Here is a 23,392-nt window from a genome sequence, read left to right on the forward strand (position 1 = left end):
AGCAGAAAGTAATGCATCAGGACTCCCGGGGTCTGCAGGTCCTTTCTAGGTGCGCCCGCTCTGGCACAGGTTTCTGAGAACCCTGCCATGTCCGTCCAGTCCCCATTCAAGAACTCGGAGAGCAGATTCCATAATAATGATGATAATAATGCTGGTAAGATAGTCATAGGTGACACAACGTACCAGATGCAGTTCTACATGCTTGACACGTGTTACTCATTTATGAGAAATAGTCATCTCGAGGGAGGCACCATTCGTCTGCCTCGAAAGTGGAGTTCTGTAACTTGTACGCAGCTCCTTGGCACGTGCTGTTGATTGACCTCGTGTGGCAAGGAAAGCCCGTGGAGCGCTTTCAAAAGCCTAGAGCGAGATGTCAGGAAATTTGCCCTATTTGCACTAGTTCTTGGCCTTTATCAATGGCAGCTACCTTGGGCGGGGGACCTGTCGTTGTAAACGACAGTGAGATGCTAACATAGTTGTTGAGACCTGCGTTCCTCCTGCAAGATTCCACACTTGACATTGCAAGGTACAAGGTTATAGGGTGATGAGTGTGTTGCGGGCAGTCTTGGAAAGGCAGCCTGGAGCTGCTCGGAGAGGAACTGAGGAAGCCCTCTGGGGGTCCTGGTGAGTTCTCACAGTCTGAACTGAGGTGTGCAGGCTGGAGGAAAGGAAGCACATGGACACTTCGGAAGGTAAAATGAATCAACGGAAACACTGACTTTCAAAGCTGGTGTGGGAGCGGGAAGGGTTCAGGGAGGGCAGGCCCAGAAGGATGCTGGCAGGGCCAGATTGGCACATCTTCCTCAGCCCTGCTCGTGGAGGGCTTTCTCGGTCGGGATCTTTTGCCCGACAGACCACACTTGGCATCCCAGCCATCCCAGTTCAGGCCACACTGAATCCCTCTGCAGCATGTGACGGACAGCTTTCTGCCAGGATGAGGATCCTCTGCTCATTCAGCCGGAAACGGGGTTGAACAGACCCCAAGGGGGCATAGTTCATATGTGGAGGCACAAAGCTTGTCCTGGATCCAGGGAAACACCAGGCACCTGGGGGATGAAGGCTGGGTGTCTGAATGCTCCTCGGTGGGAACAGTTAACTGCTCCTCTGGTGTGTCCCAGTGAGGCAGCTATTTGATGGAGGGGTGGCACTCCTTATGCACAGGCGCTGTGTGCTTTGGTATGAGGGCGCGTTGAGCTCACATCCACTTATGAAAGCAAGGTGTGCCTGGGTGTTTGGTTCTTCATTTTAAAAATGTTCCTTGGTGGGGTCCTCTCAGTTTATACTATTGTTTTTTTTTCCTGCTCCCAGACACACTTCGTTGTAGAGGCACAGAATTTCCACGTGGCTGGCCTGGCCACACCCATCTCCCTTTGGGCCGCTGATACTGTTTATTTCAGACAATCCCAGGGACAGTCACGTGCTCCCCTCCTTCTCTGCCCAATCTTGGGCCAGGATGGCCCTTGGTCTTGGGCACCAGTCACTGCTCCTGCCTCCAGGACCCTAGCATTCAGGATGGCCCCTCTTCCTCCCACCAGGGCAGGGCTTCGAGCAGCTGTAACAGTCCTGGATCTAGTATAGACTGAAAGTGCAGTGGAATGCTGATGTCGCCTTCCGGTACCTTTTTGGGGAGCTGGCTTAAGCCTAGAGCAGCCATTGTAGATCTGGCTTGATTGGCCTTCTTCCTTCCCTAGTTCTCTTGTTCTCTGTTGTCTGGGCTGGGCTCAGAGTCCTAGCTTCAGGGCCAAGGAGGCAGGTCCACCCGGATCAGATCCCAGATCTCCTGCCTGGACCTCTCTGAGGCTTAATTTTCCCATCTGGGCGGGTCAGAGATTATGGATATCAGGCACTTTTCACAGTGCTTTGCATAGGGTAGACAGACATAGCTCTTATTAACTTTAGCTTCTGCGAAATATGATTGCTCACAATTTGTTCAGTGCCTGGTAAAATCCAGGTTGCCTGCTTTACCTGGTGTCCTGGAGTGGCCACCCATTGCTCGGGGGTTCAGCCTTTCTCTACGCCCTGCTCGCCTGCTCTGTCCTGCTTGGTACTTGTACAGCACTGCTACGTCTGTGGCTCTAGGAGGGTGCACTGTGCTCCCTCGCCAGAAAGATTTTCTGATCAAGGTTTAAGTTGAAGTTTGTGCTTCCCCTCAGGGCCAAGACTTGGCATCATGAGATACCCAAGTAGCAAAATTGTTTTCCCTGGGTAACACCATGACATGCCCCTACCCCCCTACTGCATCTACACGCTGGAGATTAGGGTCCATGCTGTTTAGCCATTTCATGCCCCATCTCATTGAGGCTGAGCTTTCTTATCTGACCCTAACTATGACCCAGTGAGATAGATATCAAGGGTACATCTTCCCATTTTACAGGTTGGGGGATGCGGCCCAGGGAAGTGAGTGACTTGTCCTGTATCACCTCTCTAGTCAGAGTGGAAGCAGATTTAGTGCAGGCTTTCTGCCCCTGTCCAGTGCCCGTTTGCTAGATCCAGCCACTACGTGCCACGGAGCAGAGGTGCCCAGTCTTTGTGGGACAGAGACTCCTGTGAGAGGCGGCCAGGCCGGAACTTTGTACATGTCACAACAAGGGTCCCACATGTGCGCCTCCTGCCCCACCCTTGTTGGAGCCAGAAAAACAGCCCTGTTCCCCACAAATAGCACTTCTTTCCGATCACACAGCTCTCTAATTTAGCTGGAGTTTCCGGCCTATTTTCTATCTTCCTTGGTTTGACTGGCTCCAGCAATGCCCACTCCCTTGTGTCAGACACAAAATACAGTCCTGTTGCAACCCAAGATGTAGAATAACTTTTCTCGTAAGTGAATCATAAGACGGACTTTGTCAAAAATTCCTACCAGCCCTGCTGGCTCAACGCGAGACGTAAGATTCTGAGGGAATCACTGTCTATCGTATGTCATTGTGGTGACTCATTGTATCTGAGTGCTCATGATTGAGGTATGAAGTAGAACTAAATTTAGTTTAGTGCAGTTTTACTGTTTTCAAGGAGAATGGTGATGACAAAGCAGATCTTTTTTCAGCTTACTGAAAGCCCTGGGCATAATGGCCTACGTTTATGATGTCTCAAAATTTTCATTTTATATTAAAGAGCTAAAGAATTAAAGCCAAGAAAAGAGAAGAGGAAGGGGAAATATTATTTGATTTTGTGGGGTGTGAGGTGCAACTGGGGAAGATAATCCCAACTCAGAGGCAATAGACAAAAAGAAACTATCAAACGATTTTAGCAAAAACAAATGACCATGCATTTAACAGAAAGCCAAAATTCAGAAGTAGGGAAATGTTTGCAATAAGCATGTCAGGTGGATGTCAAAGATGCAAACAAATCTATAAGAATGACTCACAATCCTAATAAATAATAGCAGAAGGTGTCCATACATCATTCATAAATAAGGAAACACAGACAAACACGGGAAATGTTCCTCCTAGCAAGCAAAGAAATGCAAGTAAAAGGAGATATCACATTCTTCTTCAGTAAGTGAGAAATTTTTTAAACTGATAAATCTGATGTTAAAAAGGATGAAAAGATAAATGCCCTCATCCATTGACCAAGAGGCTATAAAGTAGTACTAACTTGTCGGAAATCGTTTTGACAGTGGGTATTTTTTTTTTTTTGACAGTGGGTATTGAATAACCTTTAAAATGATCCTCCTCTGTGAACTAGTATTTCCAGGTCTAAGAATCCAAAAACAAAAGTCTAAGAATGGAAAACCATTATGCACAAATATATTTATAGGAATGTTATTTGTATATCAAACTGGGAAACAAATTAGATGTTTAGATGTCAGGGGAAGGCTAAGTAAACTGTGGGCATGTCTTCTCACTGGTATAGTGGGAGGATGTGACAATATAGAAAGTGTAGATTAAGTAAAAAGAAGGATGCAAAATTGTAATACAATATTATTATTATTAATTTTTGTGGTACGCGGGCCTCTCACTGTTGTGGCCTCTCCCGTTGCGGAGCACAGGCTCCGGACGCGCAGGCTCAGCGGCCATGGCTCACGGGCCCAGCCACTCCGCAGCATGTGGATCTTCCCAGACCGGGGCACGAACCCGTGTCCCCTGCATCGGCAGGCGGACTCTTAACCACTGCGCCACCAGGGAAGCCCCAATATTATTTTTAAAAAGACAATGTATAAGAACCAAGGAAGAGTTGAAACTTATGTCCCCAAAAAGGCTGCACATGGATGTTGACAGCAGCTTTAGTCATAATCTCCAAAACTTGGGAGCAAAAAAGATGTCCTTCAGTAGATGAATGAATAAATAAACCCTGGTACATCCAGACAATGGAATATTATTCAACATTAAAAAGAAATGAGCTATCAAGCTATGAAAGACATGGAGAAAACTTCAATGCATATTTCTAAGTTAATGAAGCCAATCTGAAAAGGCTCCATACTGTATGATTCAAACTATATGTGACATTCTGGAAAAGGCAAAGCTGTGGAGACAGTTAATAGATCAGTGGTTGCCAGAGGTGGGGGAGGGAGGGATGAACAGGAAGAGCACAGAGGAATTTTAGGGCATGGACGCTATTCTGTATGATACTACAGTAATGGCTACATTATAAATTTGTCCAAACCCATAAAATGTACACCACCAAGAGTGAACCCTAATGTAAACTGTGGACTTTGGGTGATGATGTGTGTCAAGGTAGTTTCATCAATTAAAACAAATGTACCACTCTGGTGGGGATGTTCCTAATGGGGGTGGTCAGGGATCTATGGAAAATCTCTGTATCTTTTGCTCAATTTTGTTGTGAACATAGAACTGCTCTAAAAAATAAAGTCTTTTTAAAAAAATAAAACAAGGAAGAGGAAAAAGGCTGGAAATATTTATGAAGATCATGTTTTGGTTATGATAGACTTATTTTCTTTCGTCTCTATGCTTGTAATTACCATTTTAAAACATGGACGTGCATTAATTTATAATGGAAAGAAAAAATAAACATTTCAAGAGTTTAAAAAGCTAGGAAATGAAGCTGTATGTGTGGTTGTGTATTTAAACAGTTCTGAGGGTTTCTGATCCCTTGTTTTCTCTTTGTGGCCAGAGTTTTGTAAACACACATCCCTTTTGGCTATTTGTAAATTTACACAGTTGACCCTGTACTCTAAAGCCATGGCCAGTTAGAATTTCTGTTCCCAATAAAAATAAGCTATCTTTGGGGGACTCTCAGTGTGAACTGTATTCTTGGAAATTTCCCCACAACGTGACTCAGTCTTTGTTTATTTTTAAAACTCCAGGACTATATTAGAATAGTCTGTTTTCTTTTATTAAATATATGTAAATATTTATTAGTGTTTAATTTACTGCTTTTCAAAGATTATACAATCACATGATTTAATAATTAAAATTTAAAGTTAAATAATTTAAAAATATATGTAATAATTCATATTATTATATTATATAATAATATATAATATAATTATTAATTATATTATTATATTATGTAATATGTAATAATAATAATAAATAATTCTCCTTGTCCAATCTTCCTTCTGTTTATTTCCTCAGCACCCCCGTTTTAAGGAACCACTATTTTTAAATTCTTGTGAATATTTCCAAAGTTTCTCTATTTGTGTACATAAATACTAATATATATTATTTTTCTGTATTTTTATACAAAAGAAATGACACATTTTACACATTGTCCAACACCTAGCTTTTTCACTTAACAATGTGTCTTTTCTTATCCCTGTATAAATAGCTCCCTCATCCCTCATTACAGTTACAAAGGACCCCGTGTGTGGATTTGTGGATTCACCATAATTTCCTTGACCAGTCCCCCGCTGATGGACAGTTGGGTTGTTTCTAATCTATTGCTATTACCAACAGGACTATAATGACTTATATGTACATTTCATACCCGTGCAAGGATATCTACAGAATAAATTCCCAGAAGTGAAATTGCCGGGTCACAGAGTATAAGCCTCTGTGATTCTGATAGCGCCTGTGATCCTGATTGCCGAATTACTCTCCATCAGGAAGGGTTTACACTTGTACCAGCAATACTTCTGAGTGCCTGATTCCTCACACCCTTGCCAAAAGAGTGCTTTGCCTTAAGTTTGTTGCCATTCTGATATGTGCAGAAAGAAAGTGCAGTACATTTTAATTTGGCTTTCTCTTTCTTGAGGAAGTTTTAGCATGTTTTCCTAGGTACGAGCCGTTCCTCTTGTGTGAAAACTGTTTACCACCTTCATTCATTTTGACTGTTAGGTCATATCTTATGGATTTCTAGAAATCCTTTGTATTAGGGAGATCAAGGGAGTTACCAAGCCTCTCTTGGTAACTGTACCTACCTGGCTGGAATATGTGCCTGAGGACGAGAGATTCTAAAAGAGGCTGCCCTCTGGGTTGCTGGAGCCATAGGGTGCATTTGAAATAAGACGATGGCCATTCAAGGAAGTGCTTGGACTCCACCCCACAGGTAGCAAGGAGAACAGGTTTCACATCAGGCCAGTCTGGGTTTGCAGCTTTCGTGTTGTCTGCTTACAAACAGTGTCACTTAGAGCAAGTCACTCAGCATCTTTGAATCTTGGTTTTGTTACCTGTAATGTAAGGCTTACCTATTACTTTGGGTTATAACGGTAACACATAGAATCTGATACTACAGTGATTACACAGGTAACCACCCAGATAATTGAAAACACTCACAACACTCCTGAGGTCTAACTCAGTCTTTACCTTAAAGGTGAAGGTACATACAGCAGGAGGAGAAAGTGTGAACAATCATGGGGGGCCCTAGGGACTCCCAGCTGCAACTCGCCAGGGTCCCTTCTCACTTGCACAGGTGCTGCTCTGTCTCTGGATTGTGAGCCACAAAGATGTGTGCGAGGAACGTTGGTTTTAGGGGAGCTCAAGGAGAAGTTTTTAGTGATCTCTTAATATCCTCCTGGTGATGTAACCAAGCCAGACTGTGTAAACCCATTAACCAGGTGTAAACAGTCTATACACACAATCTATACATCCCAAAACAATGTAGGCAAGCCGGCCCTGGGTCTCTCCAGAGATTTTAGAACTTTACACAGCACGTTACAAATCCCTAACTAGCTCGACTCATCGTCCTTAGCCAAGGGTCAGTACCAGACCTCCAGACATCCTGGAGCTAGGCACAGAGTGATTCCAGTCCGGCTCTAAGAGTACCCTGCCTTACACACAGGTACATGGGGTACCCGGAGACTATTGCTTCCTTTTCCTTTCCCCGGAACAAGCCTGCCTTTGCCTTCACCAGGACCTTTTTCTTCTCCAGCTCAGGGGAGACTGTCACCAGCGTGACCAGCTTGGTCCCACTGCAGCCCAAGAAGGGCAAGAGGCGGAAGGAAAAAGCTGACGTTCCTCCCGCAGTCCCTGCCAAAGGTAGGAAGCCAGCCAGCAGTCATCCATGTGGAGAGCACCTGGGGTCTGATGTGAGATCAGGACAGGAGAGTAGGCAGGTGGAGGATGTGACATCCCTGATTATATGGTCTGGAGAACCCCACCTAGATTCTGGTCATAACTGAGCCCCGTCCCCGAGGTGGGCTGGGGGCATTGCCATTGGACGCGCATGGCTTTAGCGGGGGTCAACCTCTACAGGCTATTCCACAGTGTATTTCCCTTTGAAGTATTAACGTTCTCTGCACATAGCAGGGTGGACCAAGGGGGTGTCAGCATCCTCTTGGTTTGTTCAAGGGAAAGAAGGCTCTATGATTTTCCTAAAGATAAAAACCAGGTGTGTAATTTATTTTGGATTTGTTCTGGGGATTAAAATGAGGGTTATTACTTGATTCCAGTTACGACTTAGAGCAACATAAATGAGGAAGATGGACATTTCCTGAGGTGAGAAGTAAAACTGTTTATAAATCGTTCCTAAAATAACTGGCCAATTTAGGAGAAGGTCGTACATCAAAGGATTTGATATACAGTTAGGAATACAAGGGTTGCCCAGGTGAATAAGAACAAGACAGGATCCATTTTATCCCTCAACTGGGGCTTCCCAGGATGGCCCCTTGGCACCCTTTGCGCCCTGTGGTGGAAGGCGGTGGTGCTGAGACTGTACGTATACTGGGTAGACAGAAGGGGCTGGGAGACGTGAGCGTCCTGCGAGGAATGACACTTGAGGATCTGGGGAGGGAAGGGAGCTGTCCCTGCTCTGCGCCAGGCATTGTACTGCTGTATCACCTCATTCAGTCAGCATAGATGGTGCCCTACTTTACGAAAGAAGAAAATGAGACTCAGAGAGCCACGTGGTTGAGCCTGGCTTTGAGTTCAAGTCCCAATTCATCTAAATACTAGGTAGTTACATGATGTTAGAAGAGCCTCGGTTTCCTCCTCTGTTAGATGGGGACAATAAGACCCTCCCTGCTGACCTCCCAGGGCAACTGTGAGGGTCAAAGGTCACCGCTGTCAGCGTTAGCATGCAACTAGGAGGAAGCCCCACGGAAGGTCCCAGCCTCAGCCTTTACCAAGTGCACCGGGTTCTCACCTGCACATCTGACCTCTTTGTAGCTGGCGGTGTTTTATGCTGTGGTTTTGTTGACCTTGTTGAGAGGAGAGGATGACGTATCCAAGGGTTAGGAGAGGATCACCCTCCCCCGAGGGGCACCAGTCCAGCTGTTACCTGGATCAGAAACTAGAGTTCCTCCACGAGGACAGGAAGTGGCCCTATGTCCGAGGCTCTCTGTCCGTGGTGCTCGTGATATATGGGTTTTAAGAGTCCTGGGAGGAATTGCAAACTAAACCTTTGATGTGCTTCCACAGCTCCCATCGCTGCCCCATTCCATAAACCGAAGCTGCTGAAGCCACAAAGGAAAGTCGCCCTGGTGAGTAACCACAGTCTCTGTGTTGTCCCCTCAAGCCCTAAACACAGCGCTGGTCCAAGGAGTACCTTTATTGACTGAAAACATGCTCCGCGTTCTTGGGGCTTTGTTCCCAAGCAAAGGCATTCTCTCTTCTCGGGTCAGCTTTTGAGTGAGCTTTTCTCCACAGCTAGTTCCCACAGTGGCTTTTTAAAAATCCAAATGGAATTACTTTTCATTATCAATGCTCCTTTTTTGAAAAGAAGGGAAAAAATCGCACTCAGGTATAAAATAGAAAGTGGACCAGCTTGTATAAACTTGTCTTGATAACCACTCTGAAGAGATTGCTGAAGAACTTTCCAGAAAACATGTTATACTTTTAATTTTGAAACAACTTCAGTTTTATGGAAGAGTTAGAAAGATGGTACAGAGAGTTCCCGTCTACCCTTCGCCCAGCTTCTCCTAAGGTTAACTTCTCACATAGCCATGGTGTATTTGTCAAAACTAAGAAGTTACCGTCAGCACATTACCATTAACTGCACTCCAGACTTGGATCAGATTTCAGCAGTTTTTCCACGAATGTTCTTTTTCTGGTGCAGGATCCCATCCAGGCCGTCACATCGCATTTCGTGGTCTTGTCTCCTTAGTCTCCTCCAATCAGGGCCAGCGCCTCCGTCTGTCTGTTTCTACAGCCTTGGCACTTTTAAAGAGTAGTAGCTGCATTTTTTACAACGTCTCTTGATTTGGGTTTCTCTGAGGTTTTCTGATGATTAGAAATGAGGTTATGGATTTGAGGGAAGAACAACACAGAGGAGCTATGCCTTTCTCATAGTGTCCCATGGAGCGGACGTGCTATGATGTTGACCGTGACCACTTGGTGAAGGTGGGTCTACCAGGTTCCTTCAGTATAAAGTCACTATTTTTCCCTTTCCATACTTTATTTGTTAGAAGCCAGTCATTAAGTCCAGGTCACACTCAAGGGGAGGAGAGTGAAGCTGCATCTCCTGAATTCAGGGAGGGGTCTCAGAGACTTTGTGGACACATAGGAAGACCAGCACAGTAATTAATAGGTATTTTAGGGGAGATACATCAAGCCTGTGCAAATAGCCTTTTTTCCTTGAACTTCCGTCTACTCATTTTAGCGTTCATCCAAGGATTTTGCTTGCAGCACTTATTACTATGGTGAACCGATGGTGATTTTCTGTTTTCCTCAATCCACCTCCATTTACTACTTGAAATTCTTCTGTAAGGAAGAGCTGGATCCCTTTCCTCATTGACTTATTCACTAATTTCTTTATATCAGTATGGATGCGCGAAGATTGCATTTCTTTTAAGTTTGTAATCGTATTGTTATTTACTTTGTTGCCAGTTTTGTTCAGCAGCTGTGTATTTGTGTGTGAAAGAGAGAAAGAGAGAAAGGGAGAGAGAGGCAGAGAAACTGACAAACCAATTCTAAAATGTGTATGTAAGATAATAAGATTATCTTGGCCTTGCAGAGGGCCAAGACAATCTTGAAGGAAAAGAACAAAGTGAAGAATTTATATACCAATTCACAAGATTTATATTAAAGCCATAGTAATTAAGCTGTATAGTAAGTAATGGTATTAGCACAAGAATAGACAAATAAACCAAAGGAACATAATAAAGAGCCCCAAACACACCTACATATGTATTGTCACTTGATTTTATGACAAACGTGACATTGCAGTGCAGTGAAGAAAGGGTTATATTTTTAGTATACAGTGACGGGTCTGTAGGATCTCCACATGAAAAACAATGATCCATAAACTGGACTTCACGCCACACACACACAGATTAATTAGAGAAGGTCCGTACACTTAAGTAAAGGTAAAAATAAAACTTCCTAAAATTAGCTTATCTGCATAAGGTCAGGGCAAGCAAAGATTTTTAAACAAGACGTGTAATGTATGAGCCATAAAGGAAAAGATTGAAAACCTCGGATTACATTAAAATTTAAAAGGTCTATTCTGATGAAAGATATCTGTACAAGATTGAAAAGGGAAGCCACCTATGGGGAGAGTGTACCTGCCGCGTGTATATTTGGTGAAGGATTCTTACCTAGCATTTGTGAACACCTACAAATCAATAAAAAAGAAAAAGGCAACACTACAAAAAAATAGGCAGAAGTCTTAAACATGTGCGTCACCAGAGAAGACATACAGATAGCCAGTCAGCACATGAAAAGTATTTAATCTCATTGGTGTCATGGAATGGAGGTTAGAAGCAGAAAACCAGTTCACATCTACCAGGATGGCTACAGTGAAATACTTACATGGTTTCCTTTTTTTTTTTTGCCTGTTTTTCTCTGATCCATTTGGAATTTAGGAATGGATCCAATTTTATCTGTCATTCTTTTTTGTCAGATTCTTTTTTATTTAACTTTATGTTTCATATTTCCATAATCACTACTTGCCAGTTTCATTATACGTCATCACTACATTCCAAACAATTATTTAAACTTAACTTTTATTCGTTCTGTTACTACTTTTTCTTGAATCCAGTGTCTTCCCCCCTAAATATATTTGCCTTTACATTTGAGTAGTTTGTCTGTGAATGGAATTCTAGTTTCCTAAACATTTTCCGCTCTGTTCTGGGAAATATGCTAAGCACTTTGTGTGCATTTCTGTTTACTTCCCACATTGCTCAGCATAAATGCCATGCTCGTTACGGTGGCCTCTAATGCCTTATATCATGCAAGCCACATGTAATTTAAATTTTCCGGTAACCACATTAAAGACGTAAAAACAAACAGGTGAAACCAATTTTCATAGTATGGCTTATTTAACCCAATATATCAAAATATTATCATTTAAACATATAACCAATATAAAAGTTATTAATGAAATATTTTAATGCTTATTGTTCTGCTAAGCCTTCAAAATCCAGTGTGTCTGTTATGCTTCCTGCACATCTCATTTCAGAACCACAGTTCAAGAGCTTAATAGTCACATTTGGCTATTGGTTACCATATTGGACAGCGCAGCCCTATAATGATCTAGCCCCCATGACCTCTTTGACATCGTTTTTACCACTGTCCCCCTTTCTCATTCCCCTCCCATCATTCTGTCTTCCTTGCTAGTCCTTAACCATACCAAGCATGTTCTGGTAGGGCTTTTGTTGTCTTATATGCCTGGACCGTCCTCCCCAGGCTATGTCTGTGGCTTATTACTCACCCCCTAGGGTCTCTATTCAAATATCAGCTCAGTGGAGAAGCCTTCCTGAAACTCTATATAAAACACCACCCACCCTCTGAAGGAACTCCCCATGAGAGGCACCCTGACGTACATGTATCTATGACCTGCCTTTCTCTTCTCAGAATGCAAGGTCCATGAAGGCAGGGAGGTTGTCTGCTCTGGTCACTGCTGTGTTCTCCACACCAGAGCAGTGTCCAACAGGATGGGGATGTGTGATTTTGCACCCCAGCTTTGTGGAGTAGGTTCTGTCATTGTGCTTTTGTAGATGGGCACAGTGAGACTCGGAGTCAGTAAGGTGACAGATGGACGACTAACCCAAGGTCATGCAGCTTGTGGGCTGCAGTCAGGACTTGAACCTTTGTCCTTCTGAAGCCAGAGTGTAAGGTTTTAACCAGCTTAATTGAAGCCTTGTCTCAGAGTGGAACCTGGATCTCTGTGCATGATTCTGACATCCTCTCATGGCTCAGCCTTGCCCCTGACCTTCCTAGTCTGTGCCCAGGTTTCTGCTGTTCTCCTAGACAGGATGGTTCCTCTGTTTTCCAAAGAAAGCCTCCTTTTGCCTGCAATGAGTTGTGGGTCCTGAAGGGCTTTTCATACAGTGTGATTCCATCTGGTTCATATCATCAGAAATTCCTTATCAGTTCTGCTCTGTTGACTACACTGTCTTGTCCTCAAATGTAGCAGTGGAATTTTTGCTGATTTTAATAGATTTCTGGTCATTCAGTAGACTTTGGGAAACTCAACTGAACACAAAGGCTAAAACTATCAACTTTCCTTGGAACATCCTTCATCCCATCCGTTGAGGTCAGTTTCCCCAGATAGTCTGAGTTCACTCTCTCCCGGCTGTCCATATCACTGCACATCTGCGTGTGTATGTGTGTATCTTTTCCAGATCTTTTATTCTTAATCCTGATATTCATCAACAACCTCAAGAATGATTATACTTTGTAAATTTCCCCCATCTTACGTTCTAAGTTGCTCAGGGCCTGTTGTTTCTAATCCAATCTTTTACCCCTGGTAACAACAGAAACCGCTCTTTATTGACATTCCATTGATACATCCCAGGGATATATAAGAAAAAGCGCTTTTTGCATGTCATCATATTCGCATTTTGCGTGTCATGGACCACGTGGACATATTTTGCATGTCATCTCACAATAAGTCCCCCGACTCCCAGATTTGCCTGTGAGGACACACAAACACTCTGTTTCAGAAAAGTAAGTTCCAACAACCCACAGGGGGTAGTGTTTCATCTCCCATGAAGACAGTGCTGCTGACCCAGTAGATGGGGCAGTGTCAGCAGCCTTGAATGGACAACTTTTTTGAGTCCACAGCTATAAAAGCAGTTTGCCTTAAGCAATTTGGGGCCACTTATAAACAAAGTAGATTCAACAGCATTTTCAAAAATAACTGGTCTTAACTGCAGGTTTTTATGGTTGAGTTTTTGTCTGTTTGTTTGAGCTGGTATGCCCCTCTGGATGGAGAGTCAACATAGGAAATTCTTAATTTTCACAGAAAGTAAGTCGGGGCACTTATCTGCACTTCAAAATGGATTCTTTGTTTTGTGGAAATATCACCCGTGACAGTTCTTAAATACCAATTGTCCTTTGATCTTTTAAGATACGAAAAAGCTTGAAATTTTTATACCAAATTTTCCAGAAACGAGTCCATTTGGAGACCAGTTTGCACCTATAACAATACACAGTGAAGTAAAGAGCTGACTTTGAGTGGACCTCTGTCTGACCAGCAGTTTAGAGTCAAAAATACCAGGCCTAGCGTCTGCAGTTTTCGGTTAATATTAAGATTTATTTTCCCAGGAGGCCAGCATTGACCTTGGTCTCAATTTGGTCAATATTTCTCTCTCACATCAATAAGTCTTGATGGCAGCTGAAACTAAAGTCAATAGCTACTTGTCGACTCACACAGGCCTTAGTGGGTAATTTAGAAAATAATTTGGCAACATCTTTTCTTTGGGGTCTGGTACCAGTTTAGGTGTTTAATTCTGTAATTGTTGCATTTTGCCACAAAATCCATAAAAGCATCCTTCCTGGAGTGGTCACAGGCCACAGAGCCCTTCAGTCACCCAGCCGCTCTTTCCAGAGTGATATTGACACACGCTCACCCCAAGGAAACAACCTGCCTGCCACCTCCACTGACTCATTGGCGAAAAGCGAGAACCCTCATTTACTGAGCACCTACTGTGTGCCAACCCCTCTGCTAGGTGCTTTGTAGGCTCCATCTCCCTCATCTCAACCGCACATGCCAACTCCCAGCAGACCCTCAGACTCCAGGTGAAAATGACAAGCCAATGAATAATACTGCTGTGAATATGGATGTACAAATATCTCTTTGAGTCCCTGCATTCAGATATTTTGCATATGTACCTAGAAGTGGAATCCCTGGATCACCTGGTAGTTCTCTGTTTAATTTTTTGAGGAACTGCTATACTCTTTTCCATAGTGGCTGCATGATTTTACATTCCCACCAACAGTGCACAAGGGTTCTGTTTCTCTATATCCTTACCGACACTTGTTATTTTCTGTTTTGTTTTTTAATATAGTAACCCAGCCTAATGGGTGTGAGATGGTATCTCATTGTGGTTTTGATTTGCATTTCCATAATGATTAGTGATGTTGAGCATCTTTTCATGTGCCTGTTGGCCATTTGTATATCTTCTTTGGAGAAATGTCTATTCAAGTCTTTCCCCCATTTTAAAATCAGATTGCTCGTTTTTTGTTGTTGTGTTTATAGAAGTTCTGTATATATTCTGGATATTAACCCCTTTTGGATATACAATTTGCAAGTATTTTCATCCATTCTGTAGGTTGCCTTTGCACTTTGTTGCTATGTCCTTTGATGCCCAGAAGTTTTAAATTTTGATTAGCATTAGTTTTAAAGTCATCGACAACCTGCCCATCACTCTGTCTCCAGTGGGTGACCTGGGATCTGCAGACTGTGTGTGGAATGAATGAACAATTGAGGGCAGAGATCTGAGATAGGAGCTCTAAGTCCTCACTGCTCAACGTGAGGTCCACGGACCAGCAGCCTGGGCATTGCCTGGGAGCTTGTTGGAAGCATGGAAGCTCAGGCCCCACCCTAGACTTACTGAATTAGAATCTGCAATTCAGTAAGGTTCCAGATGAATCTGGTGAACATTAAAGTTTAAGAAGTGCAGCTCTAAGTAACTTAAAAAACAGTAGCCAGCTCTGGTTAGGTCATGGCTGGCGGGACAGAGTCATCCCCGGCCACCTCTGGAGACAGTTGTATTTACATTTTAGTGAGACAGTTCAGCCCACTTAGGAGAATGGTGGGTTTTCTTATTTATCCACAAAGAGAGAATTAAACATGAGAATCTGCTTCTAAAGGGTATTGTGACTCCCTTTCATTCCTGTAAACCTTTCCTGGATAGCTCATCCCCGTCTCAGCTGTGTGTAGCTGTCCTATGATCTCCTAGGACCCCTCACAGTCACAGGTAGAGAATTCTGACACGTAGGGAATGTGTGACCAAGACCTTCTTGTCTGGGATTCCCTTGAGTTCAAAGTCTGCAGTAAACCTGCCTCCTCTCATGGAATCTGAAAGATCAGAGCACTTAAAACAGAGGGATGAGGTTCATTCCATCATAGTTGAAGGGAACCTGTCTTAGGAGTGGGCCTTGCACCCAGTGGTCAGCCCAGGACTGAGATGCCAGCCCTACTGAGTGTTTGCCTGGTGTCAGGAAAGCAGCCCCCTCTTCCAGTTCAGTTTTCACTATCGACAGTGTACTTGCAAGTCCAAAAAGAGTTTTTCTCTGATCAGTAGCAGAAAAGGGCTTTGAGGCACATTAGACACCAGTGATAGAATTCTGAGAGGATTTTAATAATAACCCAAATCCCAGCAAAATTATTTCCAGAGGACACGCATTTCAGGTTTCTTGAAGGATGTTTATAATAAGCTGAAGAATTTCTCTTGTTGTCGTTAAGTGTGCTAGCACTGGTTTCAGTTAAATTTTGCATGAAAAGAATATATTAACCTGCATAAAATATGTTCATAATCTCGATTTAAAATTAAAAAGAAGGAAAAACCCACCAGCACATGAACAATATATCTCCCCAAGTAAAAGCCTTGGGAAGAAAACAAAAACTTTGCTTGTACCACGCTAGTACCATTTTTACAGAGATAAAAATTCTATGCCCCCCTCGGTACACATGCACATCCCATTATTGTCACGGGAAGTTACGTGTGTCAACTGGAGGGAAGAATAGATGCCCGGGCTTCGGAAGGGATGAGAGTCGGGAAAACAGGAGTCATTTCGTTTCATGGGCTTCCTTCAGTCGGGGGAGGGCAGGTGGCTGGGCCTTCCGTAAGTGGGACGTGATCACCAAGGAGGCGAGATCAGGCCTCCCCAAAGTGGCAGTGGGAACATCTCATATTAGAGACTCAGCCCTGATGCAGGGCCGTCACTTCCCCGCAGGCCACGAGGTCCGTGCCGAGGCCCCTCTGTGCTTCACGCTCTCTGAAAACAGCTACAGGGCTGGAAGCTTCTCAGCTTCACCACAGGCCAGTGGAGGTTGGTTGAGGCTCTGATGCTGTTAACAAAGGGCCAGGTGAAGCCGTTACTTTCAGGAGTCTTTTAAGACTGGTAGCACCTTAAGCACTCCTTGGGAACCCCCTTTTGGGAGATGACAGGACTCCTCTAGAAGTGGTGCAGAGGGAGTCTGCCTTGCTCTGTTCTAGAAGCGTAGTGTGGCTTTGTGCTTTCAGGAGGGAGGTGATTTCGGAGTTGACCACCCTGGAGCTGTGTTCCTCCAACTTGCTGCGTCACAGATTCCTTTGGATCATGTTGCAGTCTCCCACTCAGTGTGGACAGGCGGTGTACGAGGCGCTATGGGGACAGGAGCCTTGGAGCCCCCTGACAAAGGTGAACAGGCAGCAGAGGGGTGAGCTGGGCCCGAGGATGGTCCAGGCTGGAGGCAGGCCCGGAAGCCCAGCGGGTCCAGTCCCCTGAGTGACCCTGGCTGGTTGCACAGGCCCACCCTGCTCCCGGGGGTCCTGGGCCCACTCTGGGGCAGGGCCATCTCTGTGTGTCTGCAGGGAATGTCCCTTCAGAGCGGTAGCTTGTTTTGCATCTCGGCTCAGCTGATTTGCTGCCTTTATTGGGCACTTCATTGCTGGGATCATTGCACTGCTGGGAAATTTTTTTTTTTAAACTTTTTCACTCTATTTTATTTTTGTAATCTGCTGGAACAATATCATTTGTGCTCACATTTGATTTTTTTTTTTTTTTTAAAGCCTATTTCATTTAAAACTTCATTTTTTTTTTTTTTTGCGGTACGCGGTCCTCTCACTGCTGTGGCCTCTCCCGCTGCGGAGCACAGGCTCCGGACGCGCAGGCTCAGCGGCCATGGCTCACGGGCCCAGCCGCTCCGCGGCACGTGGGATCTTCCCGGACCGGGGCACGAACCCGTGTCCCCTGCATCGGCAGGCGGACTCTCAACCACTGCGCCACCAGGGAAGCCCCAGAGTTGTTTTTAAAAGACTTTTTCAGTCTCAAATAGAGAATACTAGAAATGAAGCGCCATTTTGGAAAAAAAGAAAAGGAAGAAAAACATCATCAACCTAATCTGTAACATCACGGTGGGCATCCAGAATATCAGGAAGAAAATTTCTGTGTGAAACTCTGAGTTCATGACAAACTAATGGTACATTTAGGGGATTTTGTTTCCCTAGCCAGATTCAATTCTCATTTATTATTATAAGTTCCTAAAGCTGAATTTATAAATTCCAGCAAGTACATGTGATGCAATAAGACACAGTCTTGTGAATTAAGATTACAGTGTGCATAGAAAGATGATGAATACGAACTATGAATTCAATCATATGTGCCCATTGCCCATATTACATATGAATCCAACAAATAAGCTAGCATACCTCCTACTATTTTGTATTTGCTCCTAATGCTTGCCTGTACATTGTGTCTAGAACATAATGCTGGTGGTGATGATGGTGATTGTGATGGCGATGATGATGGTGGTGGTGATGATGGTGATGACGGTGATGATGGTGATGATGAAGGTGATGATGGTGATGATGAAGGTGATGATGGTGATGACGGTGATGATGGTGATGATGAAGGTGATGATGGTGATGGTACACACACTTCCCTTTGACGGCACTTGCCCATGTAGGCACAGTGTTTACCAACATGGACATTGGGATGACTCTGACCTATGCGTTGTAATGTGTCCATCTCATAGATGAGGCAGGGGAGGCATAGGGAAGTAGGACAAGCACAAACCCCCCTCCCACAAAGTCACCACTCCCATGGACCTGGCAGAGCTGGATCTGACCAGGTACTTGGCCCCCAGTCCCTCTTCTTCCTCGCTGGACTCTGGGATCTGCTGCCTCTCATCAAAAGCACTCAGTAAAGTCCTAGGCCACTGGGTCGAGGGTGTTTTCTGTCCTGACTTTACTGGATGGGTTTTCATGATGAAAGCTGTAATGGTAATTCTGCGTGGGGTGCAGGAGTAAGGCTGGCAATTCAGGTTCTCTATTTGTTAAAACAGAAAGTAAAATTCTTCCTTGGGCCTCCTAATAGGTGGCTTCTGTTAGGAGACTGGCTTATATTCTTCTAAGTATTTTTCTATGTACATGTAAACTTAAATCCATATATATGTGTATATTCCCAAAGTGTATATACAGTTGACCCACAGTCATTGTAGGTTCTGTCCACAGATTATGACAAATCCATTTCTGTGTGTTCCCTAAAAACAATCCTAAACAAAATATTCACACGTTGAATTGTCTTCTCATTAACAATATATCAGGCTCATATTTCTGTGTCAGTACATATAGATCTACCCCATTCTTCTCATGACTGCAAAGTGTTATGGCATCATTGTTTCTTTAATCAGTCCCAACTCTAACTTCTAACTCTTTGGATCAGTGCTCTAGTGAATATCCTTTCAAATACAAATTTGCTTAATGGTGTTTCTATAGGAGAGATTTTTAGAAATGGGATTACGATGGGAAAGTATATCTGCATTTTCAATTTTGATAGATTCTGCCCAATTACCTTCCAAAAGTGTTTTCTTAATTTATTCTCCCACCAACAAAGGATGAGAGTGAACATTTCCTCATACCCTCCCCAGTGTAGAATATCTTTCTATCTATCTATCTATCTACCTATCTATCTATCGTCTATCTATCATCTATCTTTAAAACCATAAAGCTGAAAGCCATATGCAAATTTTATATGATTCCAAGTAGTAGAACCCAGGCATCCTACTTCTCAGTAGACTGTCCTCATGGAAACCCTAGATAGGCTGAAAGAGAAATGAGTCCCATGGTTCTGCCCATGATTTCTGAGAGCATCCCCTCCCTACATTCCTGGGACCAAGGATATCCACAGAACAGTTTTTAATGAGTGTCAGACTGGTTTTCTTTCATTTTGTCTTATTCATTCATTCACTCATTCATTTAAAAGTGAGCATTGAGTAACTCCTGTGTGCCAGGTAGCACCTGGGTCAGGTATCTTCCTAGGAGCTAAGTTATAAACAATGGCGTGCCCCAGCCCACTCCTATCCACTAGAGAAAACAGATCTCTTCGGCATCTTGAAATCAGCCATTGCGGGAGGATCTACACATGTAAATCAGCAAATGCTACAAAAGAGAGTTTTCTTCTTGGAGGGCCAGTTGTTCGGCAATTTCCCCGCACACCACTGGGTGCAGCAATGGATAAGTTTGACAAAGTCACCACTCCCGTGGACCTGAGTGGTGTGGTTATAGGCCAGCTCTTGCGCTGGCTCTGTCGCTTGCTAGCTGTTGAGCCCAAGCCTCCCATTTCTTTGCCTTGGTTTCTGAGGTCCAGTGGCATCCAGCAGCATCTGGTACATGATGTTTTCCAAATGACCTCTGAATATCTTCAGTTCTCTGCCTCTAAATATCTCAAAGGGAAATTGTTAAAGCAACACTTGTTCGTTTCTATGATAAAAGTTGTAGTCATAGTTGAGCCCTTGTGTAGCATTTACTGTTGAGCTACCAGGCAATTTTCTAAGTACATTACATACATTAATGCATTTAATCCTCAAAATAACCCCATGGGATCGGTACTATTATTAATCCCACTTTATGAATCCCGTGCCTCTGATGAGGAAACAGAGGCACAGAGTGGTTAAGTAACTTACCTAAGGTCACACAGCCGGTAAATAGCAGTCTTTCAGTCTCCGAGAGTCCATGCTCTTAAGTACCCCTAGACAGACCCTTGCCCAATCCGATGAATCTAGAAAAGTGTTAAAGATTGCAGTTGATTAGAAGATCAAGAGTGTTCAAGATTGAAGACTCTCAGAGTGGACTCTTATGTAGTAGGTAACCAGACACTTTCTTTTTCAAAGCATAAGCATTCTCTTGAATAATACTGCCAGGAAAAGTAATTTTGGAAGGCAGCTGGGAAAACATACATCTATGGTCCACGGGGAAGAGAAAATACGTGACTGTATTAGATCATGGAGCTCTCACTGTGCCACTGTGGAAAGTTTCATGTATCAGGACCCTCCCCAGGAGCGTTATCTATAATCACATTTTAGCTTCCAAAACACATGTTGGTGAAATCTAGAGATATCCATCTGTCTGATGACTCGTAATGCCTCAGGCCTTTCAGTGCAAAGCTTCAGCACTTTCTAAAGCTGGTCACTTCTGTCTGTCCTCAGAGCAATTAGCCAGGGGCATGTGACTTTCCGTCATGTCAGATTCATTCTGGTAATGCACTTTGCTAAACAGCCTTTGAATTCTCCAGATTCAGGAGCATGATGTGAATTTGCTCAGCTCATGATTTCCGAATGACTTCATCCAACCCAAGGTGCCAACACGCCTGGATAAGACTTTAAAATCTTCATCTCCATCCAAGGCTTCTCTGCTGAGTTACAGAGCCTTTCTAAGCCTTCCAGAGTCCTAGAGAACACTGGGTTATTGGCCATTAGTCACCGAGTAACCATGTGGAAGGGAAGCTGGGTGTGAGGTAGGCAGATGTAATTGCAAGGCTTATAGATGGCTGAAACAACAAAGGAAGTGGGCCTCAGAGAGTGCCTCTATCTCCGTGCACAGAAACGAAGGGTCCTGGTCTCTGGGTCCTGGCTCAGATGCTCAAGGTGCATCTAAGTCAGCAGTCACAGCTGCCTGCTGGCTGTGAGAATGCAGCTGGATTCCAGCTCCCAGCTCTGAGGGAGCGGTCCCATTGGACCACTGACCTCAGCCCCAAGGAGACAGTGAGAGCAGACCTGGCATGTGGCTCCAGCGGGTACCTCGGAAAATTCCCCTGGATTTTCCAGTCCTACCCCATTGACACTTGGCTTCACATTTCTGCCTGTTCAATGGGCACCTCTAATCAAGGGTCTGTTGCCACCTCACACGCAGTCTGGCCAAAGCAGAGCCTGCACCCTTGTCACTTCCATCCCATGCTGGTAAGAGGCACACTTGCTCCGTCCTTGGAGGTTAAGAGTCCTTTGTGGGTGAGACTGTGGAGTGAGACAAGTGATCACCTGAAGGGATTCCCTCCTCCTTCATCATCCTCTCGTCATTGTCAGCACCACGTGTCTGCTCTTGGAGCCGCACCCTCAAGTACTCTGTCCCTCCACACCAAGCCAGGCCTCTGTGAGCACGGGGCAGCTCTCTTTGCCCCACTTCCCCTTTAGCCGGAGCTCACCTGCCCACTGAGCAGTACAGACCTGTTCTGAAAACACACTCTCCTGAGATTTGTGCCAGTGAAGCTTCCCCCTTGTCTTTGGAAGGTTACTCTTTTCCCCCTTGGGATTTCAAGGTCTGCTGTCTGCCTGGTTGGCTCACCTGGGTACCAGGCATCCACACCAGAGCCTTAGTCACTGCGGCTGGCCCTGTACTTGTAAGTGTGGGTCACTGCCCATGAGCAGAGGGTGGATTCTGGGCAGGCCTGCCTGGCTCTGAGTCCAGACCACATCCAGCAATGGCTGCAGGACTGTGAGTGATGTATCTGCCTTTTAAAGCCTGTTTGCCCCTCTGTAAAGTGGGCATGGCCGTTGGCTCCACCTCGCATACCTCAGGGCTGGTATGTGAGGATTGACTGAGCTGGTGAAGATTAGTTGACATTTCCTGAGTTCTGTCTCAGAAGGACCACTTCTCAACCCCCATCCTCTGTCGCCTCCCAAAGTCACTTCTGGATTGTGTCCTTCATACCACAGTTTAACATCTCTATCTTGGAAAGGTGTCTCGTTTGTTCAGTTTGATTCTTTATTTTAATTTAATGTGCATACTAGGGAACTCTACTTTTTCTTTCTATAATATGTTTAAATATAAATAAACATATAAACATAAACAGTCAGCAGACCTTTGGAACTCAAAATTAAGTCAAGTTCATTTCCAAGGCATGTTGTTTCTTACAGGACGTATAAGGACCACAACAGTTTTCTTTCGTGAGTTGGGACCTACAGGTATCCATAGAGGGCCCTCCATCAGATAGAGCTTCACTGAATGCACAGCATTCCTCACCCCAGTGGCCATAGTTGCATGTGTACGGATATTGGGAGGCGAGAGTTTGTTTTAGCAGGTACTCCTCTGTTGAATAAAAAATGAGCACTTATCTCAAAGGGGGAAGAGGAAGTCTGCCCTTGATAATATGGATAATATGTAATTCTCTCTTGGGTAAATAGATTCCTGATCGTGCAACTCAGTAGAACTGCAATCACATTTTTAAACTCTAAGGTGACGTTAGCATAAACATCCCATGTCCTAGTTATTGATCTGTTGCTGCGGTAATGGTATTACCCAATTGAACTTCTGACATTGGAGAACTTGCAGTGGCTGCAATTGCATTTTTCTTTTGTTCCTGCAATTTAATTCAACTCGCACGTCCAACTGTGATCTCTGTGAAAAAGTGTTGTTTTGCAGGAGTCTGCATAGAATGTTAAATCTCTCTCTCTCCTAGTAGGAAAGTTCATTCTTGGCTTGAATCCCAGAAACACACCTACAAAATGAAACACTCAAGAAACTTCCAGTTAGGAGCTCGAAGTGAGGTGTGTTCCCAGGAGTTACACAACTTCTGCCTTTTGGGGGTCGACTTTTCTGGTGCTAGTTTTATCCAGTAAATCCTTCCCCATAGATAATGTCCCATAATCATCACCCTAAAACTGGCGGTAAGTGGGGCTTAAATGAGAAGTGGGAGGTCCAGCCTGGAGGCCGTCGTCTGCTGTAGCAGCGTCTCCTCACTGGCAGAACAGAAGGATAGGGGATGGGAGACATGGTGTTTCAGACTTTGAAACTTGCATACTCACTTTGTTACGCCTGGAGTCCAGAAGATTCCATCACTGCCTTGGAAGACTTGTCTGTGTGATAATCCTTTCCCAGTTCTTCTGAGGGGATGTCGTGCTGTGTGGGAATTTAATC

General features: G+C 44.2%; 1 protein-coding gene across 7 annotated transcripts in view; it reads left to right on the plus strand.

Moving 5' to 3' along the window:
• The window catches only part of VSTM4 (V-set and transmembrane domain containing 4), an 86,387-nt gene that overhangs the window by 52,756 nt on the left and 10,239 nt on the right, over positions 1–23,392 (plus strand). For 3 of the 7 annotated variants that reach the window (XM_073793349.1, XM_073793351.1, XM_073793352.1), the window contains 4 exons: positions 7,264–7,370; positions 8,751–8,812; positions 16,745–16,901; positions 17,963–18,115. In XM_073793349.1, the coding sequence (XP_073649450.1) occupies positions 7,264–7,370; positions 8,751–8,812; positions 16,745–16,901; positions 17,963–18,115 (479 nt within the window). Of the gene's footprint in view, positions 1–7,263; positions 7,371–7,783; positions 7,830–8,750; positions 8,813–16,744; positions 16,902–17,962; positions 18,116–23,392 lie in introns of all 7 variants that reach the window. The other 4 variants (XR_012326534.1, XM_033841904.2, XM_073793350.1 and 1 more) reach the window with 4 other exon arrangements.

Source organism: Tursiops truncatus, chromosome 16, assembly GCF_011762595.2.
Source record: "Tursiops truncatus isolate mTurTru1 chromosome 16, mTurTru1.mat.Y, whole genome shotgun sequence".
NCBI classification, from domain to species: domain Eukaryota; kingdom Metazoa; phylum Chordata; class Mammalia; order Artiodactyla; family Delphinidae; genus Tursiops; species Tursiops truncatus.